Source organism: Pecten maximus, chromosome 3 (assembly GCF_902652985.1).
Source record: "Pecten maximus chromosome 3, xPecMax1.1, whole genome shotgun sequence".
Taxonomy (NCBI): Eukaryota; Metazoa; Mollusca; class Bivalvia; order Pectinida; family Pectinidae; genus Pecten; species Pecten maximus.
Genome location: NC_047017.1, coordinates 19,926,909 through 19,953,519, shown reverse-complemented (window position 1 = coordinate 19,953,519; position 26,611 = coordinate 19,926,909). Strand labels below are relative to the sequence as shown.

General features: G+C 35.3%; 1 protein-coding gene across 2 annotated transcripts; it reads right to left on the bottom strand.

The window, feature by feature from the left end:
- Positions 1–1,910: 1,910 nt before the first annotated feature.
- Positions 1,911–17,122, bottom strand: LOC117323503 (patched domain-containing protein 3-like). 2 transcript variants are annotated; one of them, XM_033878762.1, is made up of 6 exons: positions 17,041–17,122; positions 16,298–16,452; positions 9,133–9,214; positions 8,035–9,033; positions 7,513–7,743; positions 1,911–6,498 (listed from the first exon to the last, which is right to left on the bottom strand). In XM_033878762.1, exons 4-6 carry the CDS (start codon positions 9,023–9,025, stop codon positions 5,009–5,011), a joined length of 2,712 nt encoding a protein of 903 aa, XP_033734653.1. In that variant the 5' UTR covers positions 9,026–9,033; positions 9,133–9,214; positions 16,298–16,452; positions 17,041–17,122; the 3' UTR covers positions 1,911–5,008. The 2 variants fall into 2 exon arrangements, with proteins under 2 accessions (XP_033734653.1, XP_033734654.1); XM_033878763.1 differs by lacking the exon at positions 9,133–9,214.
- Positions 17,123–26,611: the final 9,489 nt, after the last annotated feature.

Sequence of the window (26,611 nt, the reverse complement as noted above, 5' to 3'; positions counted from 1 at the left end):
TTTAGCATTAAGATTTTAATTCGTATATGAAGACTGGTTTTTACACAGTAACACGCTTGATTCAGGGATGTTTCAGAATCAAAAATAAAGTAAGAATTTTGAATCATTACAAATGTGTATATGGTAAATGTAACATAGAACTAGGAAACTTCAACAGGATCGAAAGCTGCCTTGACTGTGTATTAGGGACTGTGAGTGCAGAGAAGCTTAATTGGTAGACAAGGTCTACGCAGTAGTGAGTTGTATCATGCCATCTAAGGAAGGCTGTCGTGCCACTTGGGGCTAAGAAATAACTGTTGAACCAGACGTTTTGATACTGCTGAATGACAAATCCCGACCATGAAAATGTAGAGGCGTTCTCATGATTAATCATTTTAATGATTTTATGGCTCGTAAATTGTCTTTCCCATAGCCATGTAAGGATGAACTGCAAATAAATTACACTGCTATTTACATATTCACACGTGACATCAATAGTTTAAAATGGATGTTGATCAATCCTGAATATCAGCTCCTTAACAACGACTATCATCGTAAGGCAATTGTTTTTTTTATTTCTATTCTTTACATTAACATTCGACATTTCGACCTTTAAATAACGGTTTATGCTTACAACCATATAATCTATTACTATTTTTGTCCTATCCAGGTTATTTTTGTGATATAACATCTGTGATATGTCATATAATCTGTTCTGAACAATGATAAATGTCGAACTAGTTTTGGCTGATTCGAGGAGTCGTATCTGCCATTTATTTTGCAGATATTTACCATTGACTCATTTTTTACAAAATAAATGATCGCGACCATATCAATGGAGAAAATAAGTGGCTATACGATATGTATAAGTATAAACTCTTCTTATGGTATTTCAAAGATATTAATGATACATTTCGGACAAAATGTATATGTATTTTACTAAAATGCCATTTATCTATAATAAAATATTTAACAGGAAGAGTGTTTTTGAATATTAACATTACAATGTAATTGAACCCATGCCTAAATACATTTCTGTTCAGGTGAACTGAGTTTTAAGTAAATTAACATTTACATACGGTCCAGAGGAAATACACTGAGAATGAAATAGTTAAAATAATTGAATATTCAGTCGACAATATTTTGTTGTCTTTTGTGACAAGGTCTTCTAAGAGACAACTGGAACAAATTGTACCCATTGCACCTATTTATAACAGATTTGTTTATGATTTCATACCAGGCGGCTTATATTCAAGGGTTTATCATAACAGGTAGCGAAGGCCTTGCGAAATCCTCTTTAAATTCAAATTAATATTGACAATGTGATATTTGTAAATCTATGAATAATTACAACTATTTTCAGTATGTCGATGGAGCGTGACGTCAATCAAACTTCACACAGTCTTGAACACCGAACGCTCATACTTTATAACGTAACCAGCATGGACAGCATACAACTCATCTGTATGGAAAGCGTAATTATTCTAATTTCTCAATTATTGATTTTCCATGTATAGCAACATCCCTATTTTCCATCCCTGCGGTGTTCACATGCCCAAGTTGATTCGATATTCAATGCCTTTTTACCGTTATCACGATTTCCGTGGTAAATGACTACCTTTCTTCTGCAATCGAAACCCACGTTTTGAATTAATTCGAACGTTTTGGAGTACATCATGTAGTCAGCGAATCTGATTTGGTCAGAAATGAAATAAAACACTGACTTTGTACGTTGATTGATTTAAATATTAAATATTTTAAGTTCATATCCTCGTTTATCACAAAGACCGTAGATTATCTTGCCAGACCAAACTTTGAGATTTTATTGTCTATTTGTTTAGAATTGAAGCCATCGCAACAGATTTATTCGTATTATTGGTATGAAAAGGTTGAATTGACGCGTGGATTGTTAAAATAAGACATACTTGTTCCAAATATTTTATTATCAAGTCAAACACAATAAAAATAACATGAATATATAACACTGTACAACATTAATATCAGCTATTCATAATACAATATATTTCCATGAATAGTATAAAATGGCATCATCAAAATTTTGATTATTACAATAAACACTATCACTTATATAAGCTCATAATGTCATCACCCAACATCGATAAACCGATTGATAATGATGATAATAAATAGGTTTGATGTTAGTTTCCAAAAATAGCATTTAATGGCGGTGAGTTATCCTAATTCAGGGCCTCTTGAAAGTGCCATTTCACAGAAATGTCCTGTAGAAGATAGGTTAGAACATAGAATGGCAGAAACGAAAGGCATTATATCATTTCAAAATGTCTGGGATAGAACAAAGAGCCTTCCTTTCGTGGTTGAAAGCGTTCATGCATACATAAGAAAGTAGTGAAAAGATACTATCGAATAGTTAGTCGCCCCCACCTTATACAAAAGGATTCAATCAGCCAAAATACATTTGTATTTAATCGTATTTGTATTTTTCGGCAATAATTCATCAGATGTCATACACAAGATATGCTGTACCACGTGTGCTTAGGCATCATTATGTTTCCATAGTTTATGACATGAACATGCTAAAATAATAGGACTGTGAAGAATATTATTATCTCGTCGGAAAACATACTTGTCTTTCTGTCTTGAACAATTAATCTTTAGTAAGAATTATAGCTAACATACGCTAACATAAGATGCTTTATTTTGAATGCGTAGTTAGATATAATAATATTCGTGGAGTAAAGCAATCATACCTCAGTTAAACAAATTTTAAGTACATTATAGCTCTTACACATTACACAATATGGTTAGACAAAGAAAAGTTGCACACAATGTAGCAAATCTATTAAAAACTTACATTTCTTATTGGTAACGCCAGTACAAAATGTACATAAGCTTTTCACACAAAGCTAGTAAATATTTCAATAGCAATAGCATCATTTTAAACGTTCTGATAATATCATAAATATTTTGACAACCATATTTTAGTAGTTGCGCCAAATCAGGTTAGATGTAATGCTGTGAGTGTCTAACGAACACAAATTGTGATTTGATGTCGATGTACAGTGTATGTCATGATACAAAATGTCATTCTTTCTTATGCCATTCACACATTTTAAAAATAATATCGATAATATTACTTTTATAGAACTATAATACTTCTATGGGTTGTTTCCCTTCTTATAAAAAAAATTATTAACAAAGACATGGAACTACAAAGCAAAACTGTATCAAAATAACAAGTAGAATACAAACAAAGTGAAGCAAAACACGCATCACAGAAAATATTCATTGGCAATAATATGTGGACGGAAAAATATGTGTAAAGCGAAGTAGTTTGACATAATTTTAAAATCCTATTTCAAACAAAATCATAATAATACTTAGATATGCTACATCTATGAAAAAAATTATACTTTTTATGTTTTACTGAAAACCAAAAGTTACTTATTTTTACGCTATTATCACCATTTTAATGGTTAAGCTTTTTCTCTCTTTCTTGAATAAATTATATCTACATGTAGGCATGCCTCTATATTTGTATATAATTTTGTGTCATATAAATCTTAATAATTTGGAGTGCGTTGGTAATTTCTTTTTCTTTTCTTTTCTGTTGGTGTTGATAGCATCTATTTCTGTACCATGTGTCATTTAATTAATTTTGTGTAGACGCTGTGGGCGTTGTAGCATCATTAAAATAAAATAAAAAAGATTGATGTCAAACATCACTTCTCTGCGAACACGCAAGACACATATACAATAATACTTCAAAATTTAAAATCAAATCATGGAGCAATTAATAAAATAAATAAAAAAACAAGTAAAGCGTCTTTAAAAATATACGATATAATATACAATGAACGTACCCATCTCTCAATATCATTAACATAGATATTCTTTCAATATTTTACTCTCATTTCCAGAAATATTTACTTTCTCATAAAATCTCATTTGAAATATGATAACTCGTGCATATTGATTTTTCCCTCAAATTATATGCTTCTGTACTGTCCTCGTGTAATTTCCTGTTATAATTTTGTGTACACTTATATTCACTTTATGTGATAACCCCGTGTATTTTCCTATAATACATTTTTGTATACTGATATTACCCTCCTATTACAAACTCATGTACACTTGTATTCACATTCAGTAATAACCTCGTGAAATGTCCTATTATAAATTTTTGTACACTAATATTACCCTCCTATCACAACTCATATACACTTGTATTCACATTCTGTGATATCCTCGTGTAATTTCCTATTATAAATTTTTGTACACTGATATTACACTCCTATCATAACTCATATACACTTATATTCACATTCTGGGATAACCTCGTGTGATTTTCTATTATGAACTTTTGTACACTTATATTACCCTCATATTGTAAACTCGGGTAATTTCTTCCTTACGCCTATATTCCTTTCCTATTATCATATTGTGATAATTCCATTACTATAACCCGAGATACAACATTGTATACACCGATTTCCAATATTCAGTTAATATGTCTGCTAGCAGTATACTTACTCAATACTATTACCACTGTATATATCTCACCGAGAAATATAGGCACATGAGCCGCCCAAAGAATTTGGCAAATATGACTACTTGGGAAACATAACAATACATTTTATATACGCCGTACTAGAATAAGATCCAAATATAGTGTCGATGTTCCTAATCAACTTACATTTTATCAACAAAAAACTGCACTGTTTTGTCAGAAATATTCAACGCATTATGACATTTTAAACACTACCGCCGCGAATTCCTAATAAACAGTATGTAGACTTGTTGTCAGCATGGTCGAAGAAACATATATTTTAGTGTTAAAGAGTAATTTTGATTTTGTATGACTGTGAATAGAATTTAAAGCTTAGATTATTCTTTTGTTAAAATATCGACCTGATTTTATCGCCAATCACTGATTGTCATAGTAAGTTGACAGATTGGACTACAATAGGATGTTTCATTTGGAATATTATTGGATCTAAAGCAAAACCTTTCAATTACAGTTAATACTGGGGACAAATAAAGGTATAATCTAGACGTTGGCCGTACCGTTCGCATTCCACACAGTTGGCGTCGGTGTGGATACTTTGTCTAGTTCTATGTTTACGGGCTTGGCACCATTCACGTTGGTTTGATGGTCTGACGGCGCTCTTTTTGCCTGAACATTTACTTCTCTGTCAGCTGGCGTAACAGTAGATGTTTCTTCCGTTACAGGCCCAATCAATGAAAAAATAAGCGGAAGTAACAACAACGCATGCGCTAAACCAAAGACCATAACTAGAAACATAAGCTTAAAGAAACTCCTGAATATATATGAGGATGAAAACGCTAGAATCATGATACCAATTATAGAAGAAAGGGCTGCGTTGATGATTGGTCCACCTGAACGATCTAACGCATTGTGTACTCGTTCCTTTCGCGTGGTGCCATTTACAGTTATGTATGCATGACAAATATGCGCACTGAAATCGACAGAAAACCCTATACTCATGACAATGTTTATCATAGTTATGACGCTCAAGGTGAGGTCCCAGTAGTACATGAATCCAAACATACCCGCGCATATCATTACCATGGTAACGGTCACACACGCGACAAGTAAAGGATGTGGCATAAACAACAAGGTAACCACAAACATGGCGGCTATTGCTACTCCGACTGTTGTGAATGTTATTTGGAAAACGGAAGCGTACTCATCGAAAAACACAAACGGCCAAGAAAAACAAACAACTGGTAAAGGAGAATTGTCCGCTATATCACGCAACCGGAGCATGATGTTTCCTTGTTGCTCAGATTCAGGAAGATCGTTTGTTAAAACAAAAAACCTAGCACCGACAATGCTCGTCTCAGCACTGTTGAAGACTACATCATTAGCGTGGTCTGTTCTGGTGGTCAAGAAAGTTTTCAAGCCTGCTATGAAGCTCGCCTCATTAGTATCACTGTAAGAACCGGAACTTTTGTAGTCCGTCAGCCAGTCGAATGTTACACTGGGATTGATATCAGCGTCAGCTCTGGCGTTCGATAACAAGTCGGAAATACGACTTTGCGTGGCAGCGTCAGAGTAGGTCTGCGTTGATGTGATTGTAAATCCTATGACGAATTCCTCGGTAAAATGACCTTCTAGGAGCTTACTGTATGTATAAAAGTATGAATCTTCTGTTACTAAGTTACTGAGGAGAAGGCCTCGCTTAAGATTCGTAATTCCGTAAATCGTTAATGCCAGATACGCAATGAAAAGCACCAATATCGCGATCTTTCCGGGTAAATGTTCAACAATATACTGGAAAAGAAGTTTGGGATATCTTTCTAAAGGACTTTCGTTGTCCCTTCTGTTCTCAGGAACACTTCCACCACAACCGAAAATGTGACATTTGGATTTCCCCTCCTCTCGTAACTCCTTGCGGGGTTTTATAGAACGACATGTCCCACAGTGGGCGTTTCGGTACATTCGGCGCTCATTGATCACCATACAAGGCACAAAGAAAGTCAGCTGGTTGATGTAGCAGAAGATAACAGCAAGACCTAAAAAGTACAAAATGATTACATATGCAATATGCATGAAATGTAATAACCGTGCAAAAGTTTGTTTCGTACTCGTAATACATAATTGATTACTTCTTTGGGGCCTTTTCAATATATAACGGATATTTCACACATCAACATCTTAATGCTTTCTAAATATGCGTAAGTATTTGCATATTTTAGCGCAGCTATGAAAACAAGGAATACCATCATTATCAAAATAACAAGGGATACCAGTATTATGAAAACAACAAGGAATACCAGCATTATGAAAACAACTAAGAATACCAGCGTTATGAAAACAACTAAGAATACTAGCATTATCAAAACAACAAGGAATACCAGTATTATCAAAGCAACAAGGAATACCAGCATAATTAAAACAACAAGGAATACCAGCATTATCAAAACAACAAGTGAAACCAGCATTATGAAAACAACAAGGGATACTAGCATTATGAAAACATCAAGGAATACCAGTATTATCAAACCAACAAGGAGAAGCAGCATTATCAAACCAACAAGGAATAGCAGCATTATCAAAACAACAAGGAATACCAGCATTATAAAAACAAAAAGGAATATCATGCACATTACAGCATTATGGAAAGGCATATCAGCATAATAACGAAACAATAATTCAAACTCTAAATCGATCAAACAGGACTAAAATATGAAGAAAAATATAGATGATTATGGGGACTATTAAAACCGAACAAGGAGTATGAGACCAGGTGTTCATGTAGAGTAATCGTCTTCTGCTGCATCAATGACACTCCCATACCTGTCAGACTTCAAATCAAATATGGAAATAAAATGGAATAAAAATTTCGAAATGAAGGCAAATTGTTATTAATCTAACTTACAACAATCAAATTGACAGGGGTGACAATCGTCTTTATGAAAAATAGAAATGCACTTATGCAATGGCAATCAATAAACCAGCTCGTCATTTAGGTTTCAATTTCACATCAGATACAATGTATCTAGAATGTAAGATGAGGAATTCTTTACCTGCGTACACACAGAAGTTCCTGACACTGATGAAAGAGGCTGATGCTCCAATAGCGAACGCCAAAAAGTCGGTGACAGATGTTATGGTGATAGCCACACCACCTGTTTTCATTGTCTTTTTTATTCTATCTTCAATCTCTTTGGCTCTATCCTCCATTGACATACTAGATGTATCTCTTTGACAGTCAGCCAGACAGGACATCAGGATAAACATATCGTCCAAGCCAATACCTGCAAAAGAAGTTATCTTATTAATTCAATAGTAAGTTTGATAACAATGAAGTATTTTAATAATACATCAAACAGAATCATAATCTACTTGTAGACGACAAATATACACACACTAACCAGTGCTATTGCTACACAAACAATATCCTAATATACAACCACGGATTGGAGACACTGAATCGTTAAATACCATTCTGTAAATGTACCCAGTTAAACTCGTTATATATCTAAGATACACATGCTAAGGTGATTTAAAACGTGGTATATGATGAAGATGCGTCTTAAATCACTTACCTATGATTAGAAAAGGAAGTGTCCCAACGATACTGACAAACTTGACACCAATAGCACTGACGAAACCAAAGGATCCTAGGACAGCGATGCATGTTGCTAACACACCTGCACGACCCAAATTTTGTCTGTCGGAAACACAGTCACCTCCAAACGTGGCTAATCCAGCGTAAGTCAACATCAAAGTTAAAGTGATGGAAAAGTATACGACGTCTCCGTCAACGTTCTTCGCCAACTCAGAGTCTAAAGAAGACGACGTTGAATAAGCAATGTCCATCAAGGAAGAAGATGTTTTGCTTAGTACCTCTATATATTTTTCTTCATATGCAGTGGACAACGACATCATAGTCTGGGTATCCTGACGCAGATAGAAAACCAGTTTCACCATCTTAGCCGAAGTGAGATAGCCTCCTGATGATTGCGCATCTCCGAACATCCCACTGAGGTATTCAAAATTGAACAATGGATAGTTGATGGTATTTGATAGCATTGCTGTTCGGAAGGCCGTACTGAAAACAACGTCCCCATCAACGACACAATTACCGCTCCGTAATGCACAAACGTTCACCAGACCGAGGGTTGTGCCGCCATTGATTATGTTGACATTGTTTTGAATGTGGTTGTATATTCTTTCAATTTCATCCACATACGTTGTTGTTAGGATACTTGAACCATCATTGGCTTTCAAAATGACGTCTGCATACTTGTTTTCTCTTGTGATGCCTCTTCCGTAGAAGTTCGTGCCGGACTTGTCTTCAGTAAAAATGGACTCCACTGTTGCTCGATCCGCCTTGGACTGGCTGTTTTGTGGTGTATAAAGGGTTTCAGTGTCAGTCTCAGACTCCAACCTGACCAGTCCAATCCCTAACAGACAGTTGATGGTCACACATGCTATCAATACATGCCAAGGGTATCTCGACACCAGTGATCCGTATTTTACGAAGGGCGTCCCAAGCTTACTTTCCCACTTCTCATAAATATGTTTAAACCCCATGCTTGAACCTATAATATAAAATAATGTCATGTGTACACAGCTATCAATCTAAAGTTACTGAAAACAAGCAATCTTGAATCATATGGTTATATTTTTACCGGCCTTACCTTTGTTTAACTAGCTCAGAATCACAGTCTAGAGAGTCCTACACCGAAAATTCAAGAAACTTCATAGCTCGAGTCAATTGTTCTGTAAATTAAAAGTGATTGGTATAGTTTATAAAGCTACAAAACACACCAGGGAACAGTGAATCTGGGATCATTTTACATTAGAGATTAAAAGTTACTGGGATAGCTGTTTGCCAAATCAGTGTAGTGTTTCAACTCTGGTTCCCAGTATGCAATGGTTATTGAAGAGACTATCCTGATTATAGAACCTTTAGATATACATTTCAGTAAAAATTAACTACCGAATAATGAATTAAAATCCTCTACATGTAATACTTAAGCATTGAACTGTTACCAAATGGTAGTATGCAGTCGATATGAATACAATTTGGGTGACAGATAAATAGAATGTCGCCCGTTAGGGTGTATTCATATCGACTGTATACTACCATTTGGCAACAGTTCAATGCTTATATTTACATTCATAAAGATTTTTCATTTATTGTAGGTTATGACGCGTTTAAATTTGCCGCTTACCCTATCACTGACGTCATCAAGTTCAAATACCGGAACAGCCGAAATTTCCAGAAGGAATAAAATAGTCCCTGATGACGTTATTAATAGCAAGCACATCAGAACGTTTTTGTACAAATTTGGCTTTATTTTTTATTTCATATACGCTTGTAGGTATCGCCAAATTGTTCACAATTGCATAATTTCTGATTGTTCGAAATCGAAACCGTTTTTTCTGCGCAATGATATAAAGTTAACATTTAGAAGTGATACAGTTCGAACGGGCATTGCCCAGGACAGACTCGATTCCTCGGAAACACTTATGTTTCTATCGACTGGATTTACGTTAATTTAACAAGAATACCAGTGTTTAGATTCTAAATGAAAGTCGTCTTGACAGTAGGGGAAACGTTTCCAAGGACATTTCGTTCGAAACAGATTCCAGTCTAACCGGTCAACTCAGTGTCGCTAGGCTAACTTAGCAGACGACTTTCAACTTCACAGGGGCTCGATTTTGTAAGGTAGGCCTTTGACATCAGTGAATAATCACAAAACTAAAATCCAGCAGGCCTACACATATTCAACCGGAAACCATATCGATACTCCCGATATATATACAAGATTGTTTTTATAAATACATTACTTTTATTGTTGTCGTATCTTGCATTTCTGAAAATTCGGAACGAGCCCCTGTGAGTGTGACGACATTCACAATTTGATCATATTTCGTATAGATCAAGAGTGGCACTTATAGTAATTTCGTGTTGACTACATTTTTCTAATTATAAAATGATACTCTCATAACTTGTGATGTTGCTTTATTTTTCGTTGTGGCTTCTGTAAATAAATGCTAGCATTCCAAAGCTCTCTAGGCCGAAAGTAACTGGCGGCCATTGTTTAACCTACAACACTTGGAGCTGTATTCCTACACTGACCGAATCACTGTAAATTGTAGTATACAGTCTCATGAATACAATTTGGTTTACTAACGACATATAGACAAATGCAACACAGAATGTAATATAGCTATATATTTAGACGTTTTACAACTCGAGCGCCATGAGTTTGTGTGACATGTATCTAAGCTATTCTGTTGATGACTTGACTTGTTTTGAGCTAATGTGTGTATCAGTTAAGGTGTAAGGATATGACCTAAAGTGAAATGCCGCTAACTAATATGCAAAACTCCTAATTTCGGAAATATGTGAAAATATCATTACATATATACATTATTAAAAATCATAACATCTGATTAATAAGTTTATTACTTCAACGCAATAACTTGATAGAAATTGATAGAAATCTATACCAAAAAAGAATTATCACAAATTCAATTGCTGACTACTTTTTTGTGTGTTTTCATATCCGCGACGCCGTGAAGCGGCTTTCAAGTGTTAACTAATAATAAATAAGCAATGAGCCACGTGACTGATGCATGGATCAGGAAACGGCGTAGGGTACCTTTGTTCTAACGGTATTGACGCAAACACTAATTCTACTTTTGCAAATGAACTCTTGGTGTAATAAATTATCATGCCGCTTTATCACGGAGTCAAAACCGATGTTACATACGGCGACGACATGTTTCACGTTATGAGCTGATAAAATAAATTATATATCAACTAACATTGATGTTTCTTGTTGGCAGGGACGTGTTGTGGAAGGAAACTGGAGCAAACTCACGTGTTCAGATAGGTGACGCTAATACCTTTACAGGTCCAACAGGGCATACAACTTACCTAGTTAAATAAATCTGTAGGGATCGCACCCTTTCAAGTCATGTTAGGAATTATCAAATCCAATCAAACACCGAAGTACAAAGTATAATGATTAAATAAAATAAATATCAATCAAAAATCTCTTGAAACACACAAATTAGAAGATTAACACGTCTGAGTACAAGTTTGCTCTTCGATGTCCCCTCCAAAGAATGAGTACACACAAACGAGTCTATGTATTTTGTTATGGGTTCTTTCTATTTTAAGATATAACATCATTATCATGTGTTTTTCAGAAACTAACTGACACATAACATCCATAAATGGTAGTAAATACCACATTTCTTGGCAACAAGACAAAATATGATCCTTATTAGACACAAATAAGAACCCTGAACGTAGCAAGAATGCTGTTTTTAGGAAAAAAATAATTAAGCTGTGAAGTTTTGAGCTTTTGACAGAAATCTACATCTTTAACCTCAAACAACGGACTTATATACACATACATTTAAACCCATGGTATACCACGGTCACCAATCAAACTAAGCATTTGAACTATTTTTACTTCAAACAGTCTTATTGCTATGTATAGAGTTCTAAATAGCGTCTAATAAGAGCATTTTTGATGATTGAATTACATCTTAATTATATAAGCTTAATAAACGAATGGTGACATCACAGACAGGATGTATCCTATCACTGCATATAAGTAATGCTAGTAAACCAATCAAGTATATATATATATATTGCTGGTACAGCGATTGGTTTGGTTTGGTTTATTATGTTTAACGTCCTATTAACAGACAAGGTCATTTAAGGACGTGCCAGAGTTTTGGAGATGGAGACAGTCGGAGTACCCGGAGAAAACCCACGGTCAGTACCGGGCAACTGCCCCACGTGGGTTTCGAACTCACAACCAAGAGTAGGAGTGCTAGTGATAAAGTGTCAGAACACCTCAACCACTCTGCCACTGCGGCCCCTACCATTTCCTGTAACTGGTACAGGTACCAAATAAAAGAGATGGTAGCCACATAAACATATATAATGTAAGATGATCTGTTGAAGGCTTATAAATCGGTCAACATGTGTTATTAAACCCTGGTTATAAAATGTATAAACGATACTCATTAGTCATCCAAGTAGAACGCGGTCTTCAGGAATACAATGTCTACCACACAATTGATTAGCTCGGTGCAGGTGTACTAGAATCACGTGAGTCTAGGCGTGGAATGGACATGTGACATATTGGACGATTTGTGAAATACCGGACTTACGCGGTCTTTGATTTTATCTAAATGATTTTAGCTACAATAGTGGGGTGCATAACAAAGGTATTTCCACGGGGACTTGTCGGCAATTCTAAACCATAAACCATGTATATATATCAGGGGTGAAGAAGAGCAAACTTTCTGATGTAATATGAACAAAATATCATTTTATTTTCCCATAAAAGTTTTAAATCTATCTTTATATTAAACAAAAGAGTGCGATTTGAAGGAAATCGGTGTACCGCAGCTTAACCACAGGCGCTTGCATAGAAAATGTTAATTTCATTATTTTTTTATATGGCAGTGGTATGTGTACTGTGGAAAGTACAAGGTTGGCAGCTCCGCAACGATCAAAAGGCCACCCCACCACACTTCAATCGACTAAAAACACATGTATATTTCAATTTTACCCAGTTTTGGTCGTGGGCAGAATTTAGGTACCTCTTGGGAAAAAAAACGACTATATGTCTTTCATTTGTTATCTAATGCATAGAATTCATAATAGCATCTAGGGGGGATTATTAATGATTGAAACACATCTTAATTATACCTTCAAGTTACACGGAAAGAATCTTTGTCATTGAAACGTTTACCTATCTACTAGGCTATATAAGTGTTACCATAGTAACCAATATCTCACATCTGTTGCAATAACGATAATAGCATAAGCCTCTCAAATGTTGATATTTATTTCCGGGATGTATATTTGCAATATTGTATGTCTCTGACGAAAATATGAACGTCCCAAGAACCTAAGTGGGCTACAAATAGCTTTATTTATAAGAAAGCAGTTATAGTACTTGCGTATTTTTGCTAAGATTTTAATTCATCAATGAGATTTAATTTGATGTTAAGTGCGTGAAACATTTAGCTCTCATATGCTTGTCTCTCTGACTTTATCGATTCCCGACCATAACCAAACAACAATGCAACCGTGCGTGCAATAGCAGAATAATGCCCGACAATCCTGTATGAACATTAGGATCTCTCTGATTTTATCGATCACATTAGTTTACAAAATTATTTCTAAAATGGCACCTTAACGAAAAGTGACATCACAGACAGGATGTATGCTATCACTGTATATAAGCAATGCAAGTAAGACAATCAAGGATATACAGTATATGTGCGATGTCTACAATATTGCTGGAACAGTGAATGCTTTGGTTTATTATGTTTAACGTCCTATTAACCAAGGCCATTTAAGTACGTGCCAGAGTTTTGGAAATGGAGACAGCCGGAGTACTCGGAGAAAAAGCACGGTCAGTACCGGGCAACTGCCCCACTTAGGTTTCGAGCTCACAACCAAGAGGCGGAGGGCTAGTGATAAAGTGTCAGTACACCTCAACCACTCGGTCACTGCGGCCCCTACCATTTCCTGTAACTGGAACAGGGACCAAATAAAAGAGATGGTAGCAACAAAAACATATATAATGTAAGAAGATATGTTGAAGGCTTATAAATCGGGCAGCACGTATTATTAAGCCCTGGTTATAAAATGTATAAACAATACTAATTAGTCATCCAAGTAGAACGCGGTCTTCAGGAATACAATGTCTACCACACAATTGATGAGCTCGGTGCAGGTGTACCAGAATCACGTGAGACTGAGTGTGGGGTGGACATGTGATATATTGGTCGATTTGGGAAATAACGGGCATACGCGGTCTTTGATTTGATCTAAATGATTTTAGCTACAATAATGATGTGCATAACAAAGGTATTTCCGCGGGGACTTGTCAGCAATTCTAAACCATAAACCATGTATGTAACAGGGGTGAAGAAGAGAAAACGGGACATTTCTGATGTAAAATGTAACAAATGTCATCTTATTTTTTCATAACAGTTTTAAATCAATTGATATATGAAGCAATAGAGTGCGATTTGAAGGAAATCGGAGTACCGCAGCTAAACCACAGGCACCTGCATAGAAAATTTGAATTTTATTTTTTGTTGTTGTTGATATGACAGTGGTATGTGTACTGTGGAAAGTACAAGGTTGGCAGCTCCGCCACGATCAAAATGCCACCCCACCCCACTTCAATCGACTAAAAAACACACGTATATTTGAATTTGATCAATTTTTGGTGGTGGGCAGAATTTAGGTTCCTTTTGCAAAAAAAAAAAAAACGACTATATGTCTTTCATTTGTTATCTTATGCATATAATTCATAAAAGCGTCTAAAGAGAGCATTTTTGATGATTGAAATACATCTTAATTATATCTTCAAGTCACACGAAAGAAATCTTTGCGACGCAAAATGTTGCCGGTACAGCGACCAGTTACAATAGATGGTAGAAAAAAGAAAAAGAAGAAAAAAAAAAACATTTAAAATCTCTGAGGATCTATGGAGTCTTATAAATCGGTCAGCACGTGCCATTAAACACTGGTTATATAAACAATACTAATTAGTCATCCAAGTAGAACCCGGTCTTTCGGAATACAGTGTATATGTCGTACGTATACTTAACACACAATTAATTATCTCGGTGCAGGTGTACCAGAATCATGTGAGTCTGAGTGTGGGGTGGACATGTGCTATATTGGTCCGTTTGTGAAATACCGGACATACGCGGTCTTTATATTGATTTTATTCAAACGATTTTTGCTACAATAGTGGGGTGCATAACAAAGGTGTTTCCGCAAGGACTTTTCACCAATTCCAAACCGTAAACTATATGCATGTTTATGACAATACGACAAAATATGCAAGTTTTGTTAGACACTAATAAGAACTCTCAACGTAGGAAGAAAGGCTGTTTTAGGGGCAATAATTGACCTATGAATTTTGTGGCTTTTCTCAAAAATCTGCACCGTTTTACCTCAAACAACTATGCTTTACATCCATTTTCCTTAAAACGGTCGTCTTACCATTAGGAATATGATTCATAGTTAGGCATGAAAGATATAGAGCAAATTTGTTTGTACACAAACAGAAATTGAAAACTTTTTTTCGAAAACGTTTGTTTCCTTAGTTGAGTACAGAGAGTACAGCAGCCGAGTGATTTTGGAAGTTAGCTACCCATCAGCGACCAGCCCCATTTGACAGGTAGCCAGGAAAATGGGAATTCATGCTGAATCTCTTTGAATTAAACATGAGTTACCAACGTTATATTTCAATTTCTTTATGCATTCGTTGTGCAGTGTTTCTCACACATACCTAAGTAAGTAAGTTTTAATTAAAATGTACACATTTTTACGCCTTTCGTTGATTTTATAGCTTCAAAATCACATTACTTTCGTAAACTATAAATACAAATTCGTTAAAAAATGAAAATTGTTCAAACAAAATGTATTGAAGACAATCTTAGTGAGTATTGTTAAGGCAATATATGTCAACTACCGGCCCCCGCAAGCTATTGTTCTGTTACAATTCTAAATAAAATTATGTTGAAAATGATTTAAATATAATAATAAAAGTAATCAAAATATCAACGAACTGTCCGTGATAAAATGGTTTGTGTGTGTATGTGAATTTTGATCAAATTCCGTCAAGGAATGAAGCTGCTTGAGCGCTGACTTTGTACATACATACATCCCAACTACACGGTTTTTCCGGTAGGTACCATAAATAACCAGAAAAGCGAGATTATCAATCAAATTTACATTACATCGATATGCTAATGCTACATCTTGATATTGAATGATGAAAACAAGAAAATTACCTCAGATGAAAACCTTAGTTATATCCTCAAGGCCCACGGAAGGAATCCCTGTCATTGCGAAGCTAGCATATCACTATACGGTGGTAGCTATAGAAGCACAAACCTCCACATGTTGATATTTACTTCCGGGAGGTATACTTCTGGCTCTGATTAACCTACAATATACACATACTTTAAGAGATTTTCATACACATGTTTCATTCAATGGTTATATAAACATTACTTATTAGTCACCCGTGTAGAACGGGGTATATACAATGTGCTTTACCATACCATTGTATGTCTTGGTGATCTCAATTGAGGTCAGGTTCTAATGAATCTACAATACATATGTACATATATATGTATAATACAAGCGGATCTATTGAACTTAAAGACTTATAGCACGGTACGCTCGTGTCATTCAATTATGTTTATATATACAATACTAAATAGTCACCCATGTAAAACGCGATATATATATATATACATTGTATATATCGCATACGTACTTGACCACACCAATGTACGTCTCGGTGCATGTGTACCAGACACACATGAGGTCGAGTGTGAGGTGTACATTATGTTCCATTGATCGAACTGTCGAAGCGTACGTAGCAGTTACATTTGTGTAGTCGACAAATACAGCGTGTTTGATCATACACGAGCAATTAAACCTTCACATCAATAAGTATGACGATACAAATGTAAGCTGATTTAAATGCTGAAGTCAAATCATATAAACAATAAGTTAAATTGCATACCATACTGGTCCAGAAGACACGATTGGGTTTTCCCTGTATACATGTATGTGTTTCCGTTTCATTGCGATACTCGGAACACAAATGATCAACCTTATATCACGAGAGACTCGAAAGTCTCACAAAATGTCTGACTCTTTTTGTTTCTAGTAGCCTGTTATTGCCTAGGCAACAATGGGATTCCTCGATCTGTCGCTTAATCAGAAACAGTCATGTTTATATATTTCTCTGCCCGACACTGTCGGATTAACATCTATCGAGAATCAATAATGAACTGATAAACTTGAGAACACAAACCAAAAGAAAAAAATATATTCCTTGCACTGGTTCATAAATATAATCAATGCTATATATACCTTTTGGTGTTAGATGAGATTAAGTTGCCATGAGGACTATCGTCATCAACATGATGTAGACATGTATAATATATCAATTCGGAGTGAATATGAAAAGTACTGTATAATGAACTAGATGTAATGTATATAGTTTCTATTCTGCAGTAATGTCTTAAAACTAGGCCTAGATAACTACAATTTAGATACCGTTAGTCAACAGTCTGAAATATGGACACATGCATTTTTAGAATTTCACATATGTTATTAAAGGTTACATTACCTCACACTCACATCCTATATAAAAACACCATCACATCGCCTCGCATAATCCTTCAGAGTCCTTGACCGGTATTCATGAAAGTGTATACTCATGATCAAACTCAACTTTTATGCTCATGATCAATTCTGTACTCCGTTGAGAACGTACTCATCAAACTTTCTGAGAGAGTTCTCAGCTGAGTAAGGTACCTAAGAGGACTCTCTAATGTTTGGAGTTTCGTTTTATGTATCGTGGGAATACGCGCACATTTCATCAGAGCAGACGATAATAAATACCGCAACATCGAAATGGAATTGCGGAACCAAGGAAGAAACAGCCCACTTAAACATTATTTGAAGAGGCCACACTGATCAAACAGTACATTCCAACGAGAATGTACTGTTTGGATCACTGTCCGGACCAGGTTCCCTAAAAATCACACAAAAGAAAAGGAAAGAACGTGGGATGAAATTACCGAAATGCTGAATTCGTAAGTATGATATTAACAAAAAACAAAAAAGAAAGAAAACAGAAAGCAATCTTCCTGAAAATTTATACTAAATTGGTGTGGTTATGCAGGGAAGATATATCATTTTTCAGCTATTACGGAATCAATCAGTAGTCATAATATTAGGTTCAAGGTATTATCTTGTTGACGCCTGCTGCTGATTTTAGCATTGCCCACGGTGCATTGTGACGTCAGTTCTAATGATGTTATTTTTAGATTTTTGCCACTGTCCCACAGCCTTTAGAGGCTCGATATTAGGCCCCTACGCCATGGAATCGTAACATCTTTAGCTGATCCAGGGACTGTAACGTCAATATGCGTCTGCCATGTCAATGAATCTCTTCGAATTTTTGGATCAGCCTGCATGATTACTGATCAGCTGTTGATTGTTTACATTATTCAGCTGTCATGGCCTCAGTAATATTACGTGCTTATATTGTATCTGTCAGTGGTATAATAACCTATAGTCTAGATATGTAGAGTCTAAATACCCAAGAAAATGTTAGTTCTAATCGACAGACTTATGATATACAGATTTGCATAGCCAAAATTGCAAACCATCCGTCCGGGTGCACACGGAAGACGGGTCCCATACGGGTTAATAATCATGACCCATTCGTTTGTATACATGCATTTTTACATGGGGACTGTTTAAGATCTGAAAAGAAAATGAGTCTAACTGCTTTCCCTGTATCTGCAGATAATGGTAACGCCCATTCATGTACGTATACAGTTACAACACTTATCACTGTATGTCCAGTTTAGCCCCTCTCATTGTACTGGTGGATTGGCATTGTATATTTCTCATTTTGACTGGGTTTTTTTTTACCATCTAACCCCACTTAACCCAGGCCAATTAAGACATCCAGTGGACGTGGCCTAATCTATATAGTGTCCATGCCATTGTGAGAACGCCTGAATTAAACTATAACATGTTGTATAACATTTTTTATATCCATCTTGTTTCAAGGATTTTTGTAAAGAAAAACCTAATAATTTCCAGTCATGATAACAATATGTAGCATTGATATGTATTACAGATTTGCCTGAGATAATCAATCTTTAATGATTTACATCGAAATATCAAAAGTGAAAATGCTTTTCAACGTAGACAATTCCAGACATTTAAAAATGAAAAAAAAGATGTAAAAAAGAAATAGTTCAACACCAAGCAAAGAGGTAATTAATTGTCACTTTTCTCAAATGTTTGACACATCACTTGCATGTGTACTTCAGCTTAAAAAAAATAAAACGTGTTTCCGTTAACATGCCAGATAAAAATAAGGAAGGTAGGTAGGGGAATCTTTTTTGGTTTTTAAATAGTTATTACTTAAGTTATATAGAAAAGCTATATTGACATAATAGTCCTCCTTAAAAATGGTAAAAAAAAATCAGTGTAGGCACAAAAATACATGTTTAGTAGAAACACAGGTATTATTTTTAGGCCTAAATTAGTTTTGAGATTACAGTATTTGAAAACTAATTTCATCGGTTATATTACATGTAGATAGTGAAATAATTGGAAGTTATTTTACAGAATACCAGAAGGTCATCAGTTATAATTATACATACACTTGTTTTTGAAACTTGGCATTATATCATTAGTGTATAGACCACATATATTGCATGCATTTGATATTTTTTGTGGTTTTATTAACCAGCAATGGCAAAATTAGATGGATGCCGGTATCCAGTAACTGGTGGAGGACCTCCTCCGGAAAGTCCTTCTCAATCAGAAGAGCTGATAGTTATAGTAATTAAGTTGTCACAAGGTTATTAGAAGCGTCATTCTTGATATCAAAATTGAAAAATATATTCTAAATAGTTTATATGTATATTAAGTAGTAACTGGTGTGCTAATTTAGTTTTTATTTAATTCTGAACACAGCAGTATTGCCAGTCCAACCTATAACTGTGACTGAAAGGGTGTCTGAAGACTGCAGATCATCTGATCATCAAGGTAAATTGTAGACATATTCTGAAATATATTTAGAAATTGATTTCAGTTTGAATAAATATGAGACCTCATGAATGAATGGACAAAAATGGCATCAAAACACTTCCATTGTTATGAAATAGGACATGATCATATTAACAATGTATATACAGTATATATATATAGTATATTGTTTGATGATGAACAACATACATGGTTAATGTAGATCGGAAAAAAATGACAGACAGGTGGCTATGTTTGATTTTAACAATCCAGTTTTACAGTTATTGCTTTTTCTCACAAAGTCCTTCATTGATTCTGCAATTTCCCTTGTTCTGCATGATCAATATTGAGACTGGGTGAAAACAAAAATGGAATAGCCGACAGGATTGTTGGGGTTAAGTAATAGTATCTTTGTTTCACTGATCATTATCAAAACCATGTAGTCTTTCCTTGGTCTGTATCCTTTTTTAAGTGCCTTTTGAATTTTAAGGCTGATCTAAAGTTAAAATGGCAAGCAGATCATCATTTTAATTTTCACAGTTGAAATTGATTGAGCAGTTTTTCCCCCAAATTTCAGATGTAAGGTTACCTGTTGTGTTCTAAAATTTAAGAGGAAAGGATAGAAAAGAGATCAGTCATATGTTGGCCCAGTAGATCATGCTGTGATCTCTGGTCTTTTTATTAAATATTCAACTGAAAGTGGATACCAACAGTAGAAAACAAGCATCAAAACCTCTTTAACAATGGAATTAGAATTGAGCAGGGTGACATGTAATAATAAATATTTCAACAATTACATGTTGATAAACATGATACATTTCTATGCTGACAAATGTCTTGTGGGATTTATATTAACTGACAACATTTAATTACAGTGTTGAATGTACCTGAGATAATATGCACTGTGAATTTTGTGCTGACAATTATATAACTACAGGTTACCTCATAATATTAGTAACTATCAATGAAAATGAGACAATCACAAACATTTGTGTCACTGGGCAAGCAACCATTCTCAAATACAACTGGAAATTGTCACCATTTTTGCATAGTTTTAAGAGAAACATTATTCCACAAATATTTTAGAGTGTGAATTTAATCATAGCCATGAGATTATTAATATTTTCCCCATTAACTTTCAGCCATATCATCCTGCCATAATACCTATAAACAAGAGGTCCATAGGGCCTGTATTACTCACCAGATTGGATTTGATATTAATTGCATAGATCCAGAGAAGAAGTCGTTACTATCAATATTTCCAAAGAGACCCTTTTCGGCCCGTCGCTTAGGCTCCTGGGGGTGGGGTTCAGCCCTATCATTGATATGAATTTGAATCCCAGCCATATAGGGATGCTTCCTGCCAACTTCTGTTAAATTGTGAACAGCAGTAACGAAGAAGTCAATTGTTGACAGACGGACACCACTATATGGCATAAAACTCACCTTGGTCATTCGTTTTCATCCTTCGGACCAAGTGAGTTACAAATTGATAGTTATTATAAGCACTTACTTCTCGTTGGCTCATTAATGTCTGTGCATGCATCTGATGTTGATGGACAGGGTAATATAGCCGGAAAAGATGGTGAACTATTTAACATGACAGTTTTTATTACCGCAAATTTGCTCGTATTTTTTCATAAGTTGGGTTTTTTAACAAAAATTTACAGTGAAAGACAGCTAGATGTATTGAAATCAAACAGAAACAGTGGATTTAAAATTGTGAAGTGTTTGTTCAAAATAGTATATTGATATTACTGAAAGAAATTATTCAATTATCAGAACATTATTCGATTGAAAGAATGACATTACATAATAGATTATCAATAGATCAACAAGTTCTTACTACTTGTGGGCTCATAAGTGGCAGGGCTTTTGATTGGGCTTGAAGTACACTGTGTACAGGATAATATGGCTGAAACATTAATGGGTGAAAATATTAATAATCTCATGGCTATGATTAAATTCACAATTTATAATAATAATGATGTTTCTTTTAAAACTGCAAAATGAGTAGGATAGCAAAAACTCTGAATTTGGTGACCATGTCCAGAATGGTTGCTTGCCCAGTGACACAAATGTTTGTGATTGTCTCATTTTCATCGGTAATTACTAATATTATGAGGTACACCGTAGTTATATCATTGTCAGCACAAAATTCACAGTGCATATTATCTCAGATACATTCACCACGGTAATTAAATGTCAGTTAATATAAATCCCACCAGACATTTGTCAGCATAGAAATGTATCATGTTTATTAACATGTATCTGTTAAAATATTTATTATTAAATGTCATCCTGCTCAATTCTAATTCCATTGTTAAAGAGATTTTTATGCTTATTTTCTACTGTTGGTATCCACTTTCAGTTGAATATTTAATAAAAAGACCAGAGATCACAGCATGATCTACTGGGCCAACATATGACTGATCTCTTTTCTATCCTTTCCTCTTAAATTTTAGAACACAACAGGTAACCTTACATCTGAAATTTGGGGGAAAAATGAATAATGAACTGTGAAAATTCAAATGATTATCTGCTTGCCATTTTGACTTTAGATCAGTCTTAAAATTCAAAAGGCACTTTATTTATACAGACCAAGGACAGACAACGTGATTTTGATAATGATCAGTGAAACAAAGATACTATTACTTAACCCCAACAATCCTGTCGGCCATTCCATTTTTGTTTTCACCCAGTCTCAATATTGATCATGCAGAACAAGGGCAACTGCAGAATCAATGAAGGACTTTTTGAGAAAATATAATAACTGTAAAACTGGATTGTTAAAATCAAAGATAGCCACTTGTCTGTCATTTGTGTCTGATCTACATTAACCATGTATTTTGTTCATCATCAAACAATATACTATATATATATACTGTATATACATTGTTGATATGATCATGTACTATTTCATAACAATGGAAGTGTTTTGATGCCATTTTTCTCCATTTATTCATGGGTTCTCATATTTATTCAAACTGAAATCAATTTCTGACCTTTCCATAATACCAATCTGGAACTTACCCAATGTGGAGTGTTTGTTGTGTCATAGGTTCATGTCGTTCGTTTCGGGTCAGTTCTTTCCATTCTTCATTAGAAATCTTTTTGGCTCGTGCCCATCACGCAGCTATAGGAGCGAGCCATACACATGCTGTCCTCGTTGACGATTTGAACAAGATAAGTTTTCTTTTTGATGGAATCATCTCCACCGGATATGTCTGTAATTTGTCTCCTACCGCTGCCTGTTGGGACGTTAATAATGACAATGTCAGTATCGAATTCTTCCATCACGGCGAGCTCCTTGTGACTCTGCAGCACCTTTTTGACATGTTTCATGACAAGATCGACATCAAGCTCCTCTAATGGGTGTAAAGGAACCACGATGGCATTGTCCAGACTCGGATGGTGTATGAGGACACGCCCAACATCGTGGTCTGCTGCTCCGTCCTTAGCTTCATCTGGTACATTTTGAAACATGTCATGGATGTCGTCGTGTATGTCTTTTAATTTTTTATTGTTCCAGAAATCCTTGTCCAAATGAACCTGATATTTGATGCAGACAGCCGTCTTTGTTTTGAACTGTTTTTCTCTGACTTTTTTCTAAATGGTAAGGCATGGATGGTTACTGGTCACCATACTGGTAAAGTCTTTGGCGTTTGGTAGCGGTGGTAAATCCAATTCCATTTCTATTTCTTTCCATTTCAGGTCCAGGAGTTTTTGTTTCACTTAGTGATCGTCTAGGATTCCAGTAAACTCGGCAAATTCTTCCAATTTCACGGTATCATCGAAGGAATCGACGATGTCTTTCAGTTCGGTAAAAATGTTCCATTCTGAAAAAAATACGAACACGTTCAAAGAACAGTAACTCCAATATTTTAAATCTAACCGTGTAAATAATTTCCCCGTCGGGGGGCCATTTCATGTTTTGACTGCTATGTAAATTTAAAGGGAGTGCTTTATCGTAAAACCAAGTGTGTAACAAGATACACCCATGCAAATTACCAGTGAAGGCGCGCGACACTACTATGTAATAATGAAAAACACATGGGGGTCTATTTATGTGTTCGTAAACAATTCAAAGTTATCTAAACGTATCAAGATTACCTTAGAGTTTGAGTGTTTCATGTGCATGAATACAATGAATGAAATATAAAAGTACACGGATGTATTTGTGATGTAGTATCAACAACCAATAAGCTGATAAAAAAACATATGGGATTAAATTACAGAAATGAAAAAAAAAAAATGAAAAAGAGAACAGAAAGCAATCAACCTAAAAATTGATACTATATTGAATGACACATGTTGACCGTGTATTAAAATCTCCACAGACCCTCTTAAATTATGTGTGTATTGTAGGTTAATCAGAGCCAGAAGTATACCTCCCGGAAGTAAAACGCCACATGTGGAGGTTTGTGCTACTATAGATACTTTATGCCCCTCCACATATATCAAGAATAACTCAGACAAGTATATGAAATTGAAATGGCCACCCACCAGGGTGACATTTAAATTTATTACTAAGAAAGCCACCTAGTGGCTTCTAACATGAAATCATTTTTTATGATTGCAAAGTAGTTGCACCCATACAATAATGGCAATTACAATCAATATCAAAATGTAGATAAAAACATACAAGAACCTATGCTAGCCTTAGTGGGGTTGACATAAAAACCGCCGCCATGCTAGCCTTAGTAGGGTTGAAAACCGCCACAAAATATGACATAAAGATCCAGTCCTGGGCTAAAAACCAGAGATAAAAAGACGATATAAAAAACTCTGGAAAACCGTGGACCGACTGAAAGTAGGGTGTACATTTGAAAAATTTAAATTAACTTGTACAAAAACATTAAACAACATTAAAGGAAAAATACATGTCGCCAATATGGCACCCACTACACGAATATAATCAACACATAAAAAACTACAACATTTTCATCTTATCAATTATCAATATGACAATCTATTACCACTTATATATTGTAACCCCAAACAAGGAGAGGAAGAGGGTGGGTTTGAAAAAACTTTGCCAGTATTTATGCGCGATCTAATAAATCCAATATGGCTGCTGAAGGGAGAAAAGGGATGCGTCCCCTCAGGCCAATTCAACCAATCAGAAGTCAGATATTGAATTCCGTCATCAGCAGCCAATGAAAAATTAGTAACAACCAGTATTAAGGATACATGTTCCCATAAATATTAGCCTAGAAATATTGGCATAATTAAAGAGTCATGTACCATTAAATTATTTTACAAAATAAAGACACGAAAAAGAATTAAAGAAAAGATCTTGATATGAGTTACGAGCATAAAATAAGCTAATTGCTTAGCTAGCATATATACTCTGGTAATTTTTTACATCACTAACATGCCAGCAAATTGCGGCGCCCGGGTGTAAAGCTCAAGAGCGTCTTCGTTGCCACAGGTGTAAAATACGGAAATGTTTAAATTTCCTATTTAACTCTTACCAATCAATCCAATAAGACTTGACAATGTCAAAATATATAATTCCGATAAACTGTGAGATTTACAGTCATTTCGATCGTGGATTTTGCTGTATATGTTGCATAATTCGTGGATTGCGGCATAATTTGGTCATACCCGCCTACAATGTGGGCGAATTAGCAAAAAATGAGAGGTGTTTTTCCTGTCAGTTATCCTTGCAAGTTATAGCCAATTTGTCATTTTGTTCCTTGGTGGGGTTATTTTCTTTGAAGGACATCATTATCACATCAAAAAAGAGAAAAAATATCTCAACCGTTCTTCCGATCCCGTCTTCGGCGTTCATTTTCTATAGAAATTATCGTTGCCCGGGTGTAAAATTCATCGACACCCAGGTGCAAGCACCGGCGCCCGGTCAGTACGATTGAACCCGGTGGTTAATACATGTAGGACGTTAAACATAATAAACCAAACCAATCGCTGTACCAGCAATATTGTGGGCATCGCACATAGATATAATTGATTTGTTTACTAGCATTACTTATATACAGTGATAGGACATATCCTGTCTGTGATGTCACTATTCGTTAAGGTACCCTTTTAGAAATAATTTTGTAAACTAATATGATTGATAGAATCAGGGAGATCCTAATGTTCATACAGGATTGTCGGACATTATTCTGCTATTGCACGCACTGCGGCACTGTTGTTTGATTATGGTTGGGAATCGATAAAGTCAGAGAGACAAGCATATGAGAGCTAAATGTTTCACGCGCTTAACATTAAATAAAATCTCATTGATGAATTAAAATCTTAGCAAACTACGCAAGCTTCAACATACCCATCTAGCAAACTTTACTGTAACTGCTTTCTTATAAATAGAGCTATTTGTAGCCCTCTTAGGTTCTTGGGAAATTGATATTTTCGTCAGAGACATACAACATTGCAAAGATACATCCCGGAAGTAAATATCAACATTGGAGAGGCTTATGCTATTATCGTTATGGCAACATGTGAGGTAATGGTTACAATGGCAACCCTTATATAGCCTAGTAGATAGGTAAACGTTTCAATGACAAAGA

What these genes read in the sequence shown, in the direction of transcription:
- LOC117323503 (XM_033878762.1), bottom strand. Translation starts at nt 9,025, where the DNA reads ATGGGGTTTAAACATATTTATGAGAAGTGGGAAAGTAAGCTTGGGACG. An exon ending in ACTTCCTTTTCTAATCATAG is followed by an intron (nt 7,744 to 8,034) that starts GTAAGTGATTTA and finishes CTTCTTTTGCAG; the next exon opens with GTATTGGCTTGGACGATATG. An exon ending in GAACTTCTGTGTGTACGCAG is followed by an intron (nt 6,499 to 7,512) that starts GTAAAGAATTCC and finishes TGTACTTTTTAG; the next exon opens with GTCTTGCTGTTATCTTCTGC.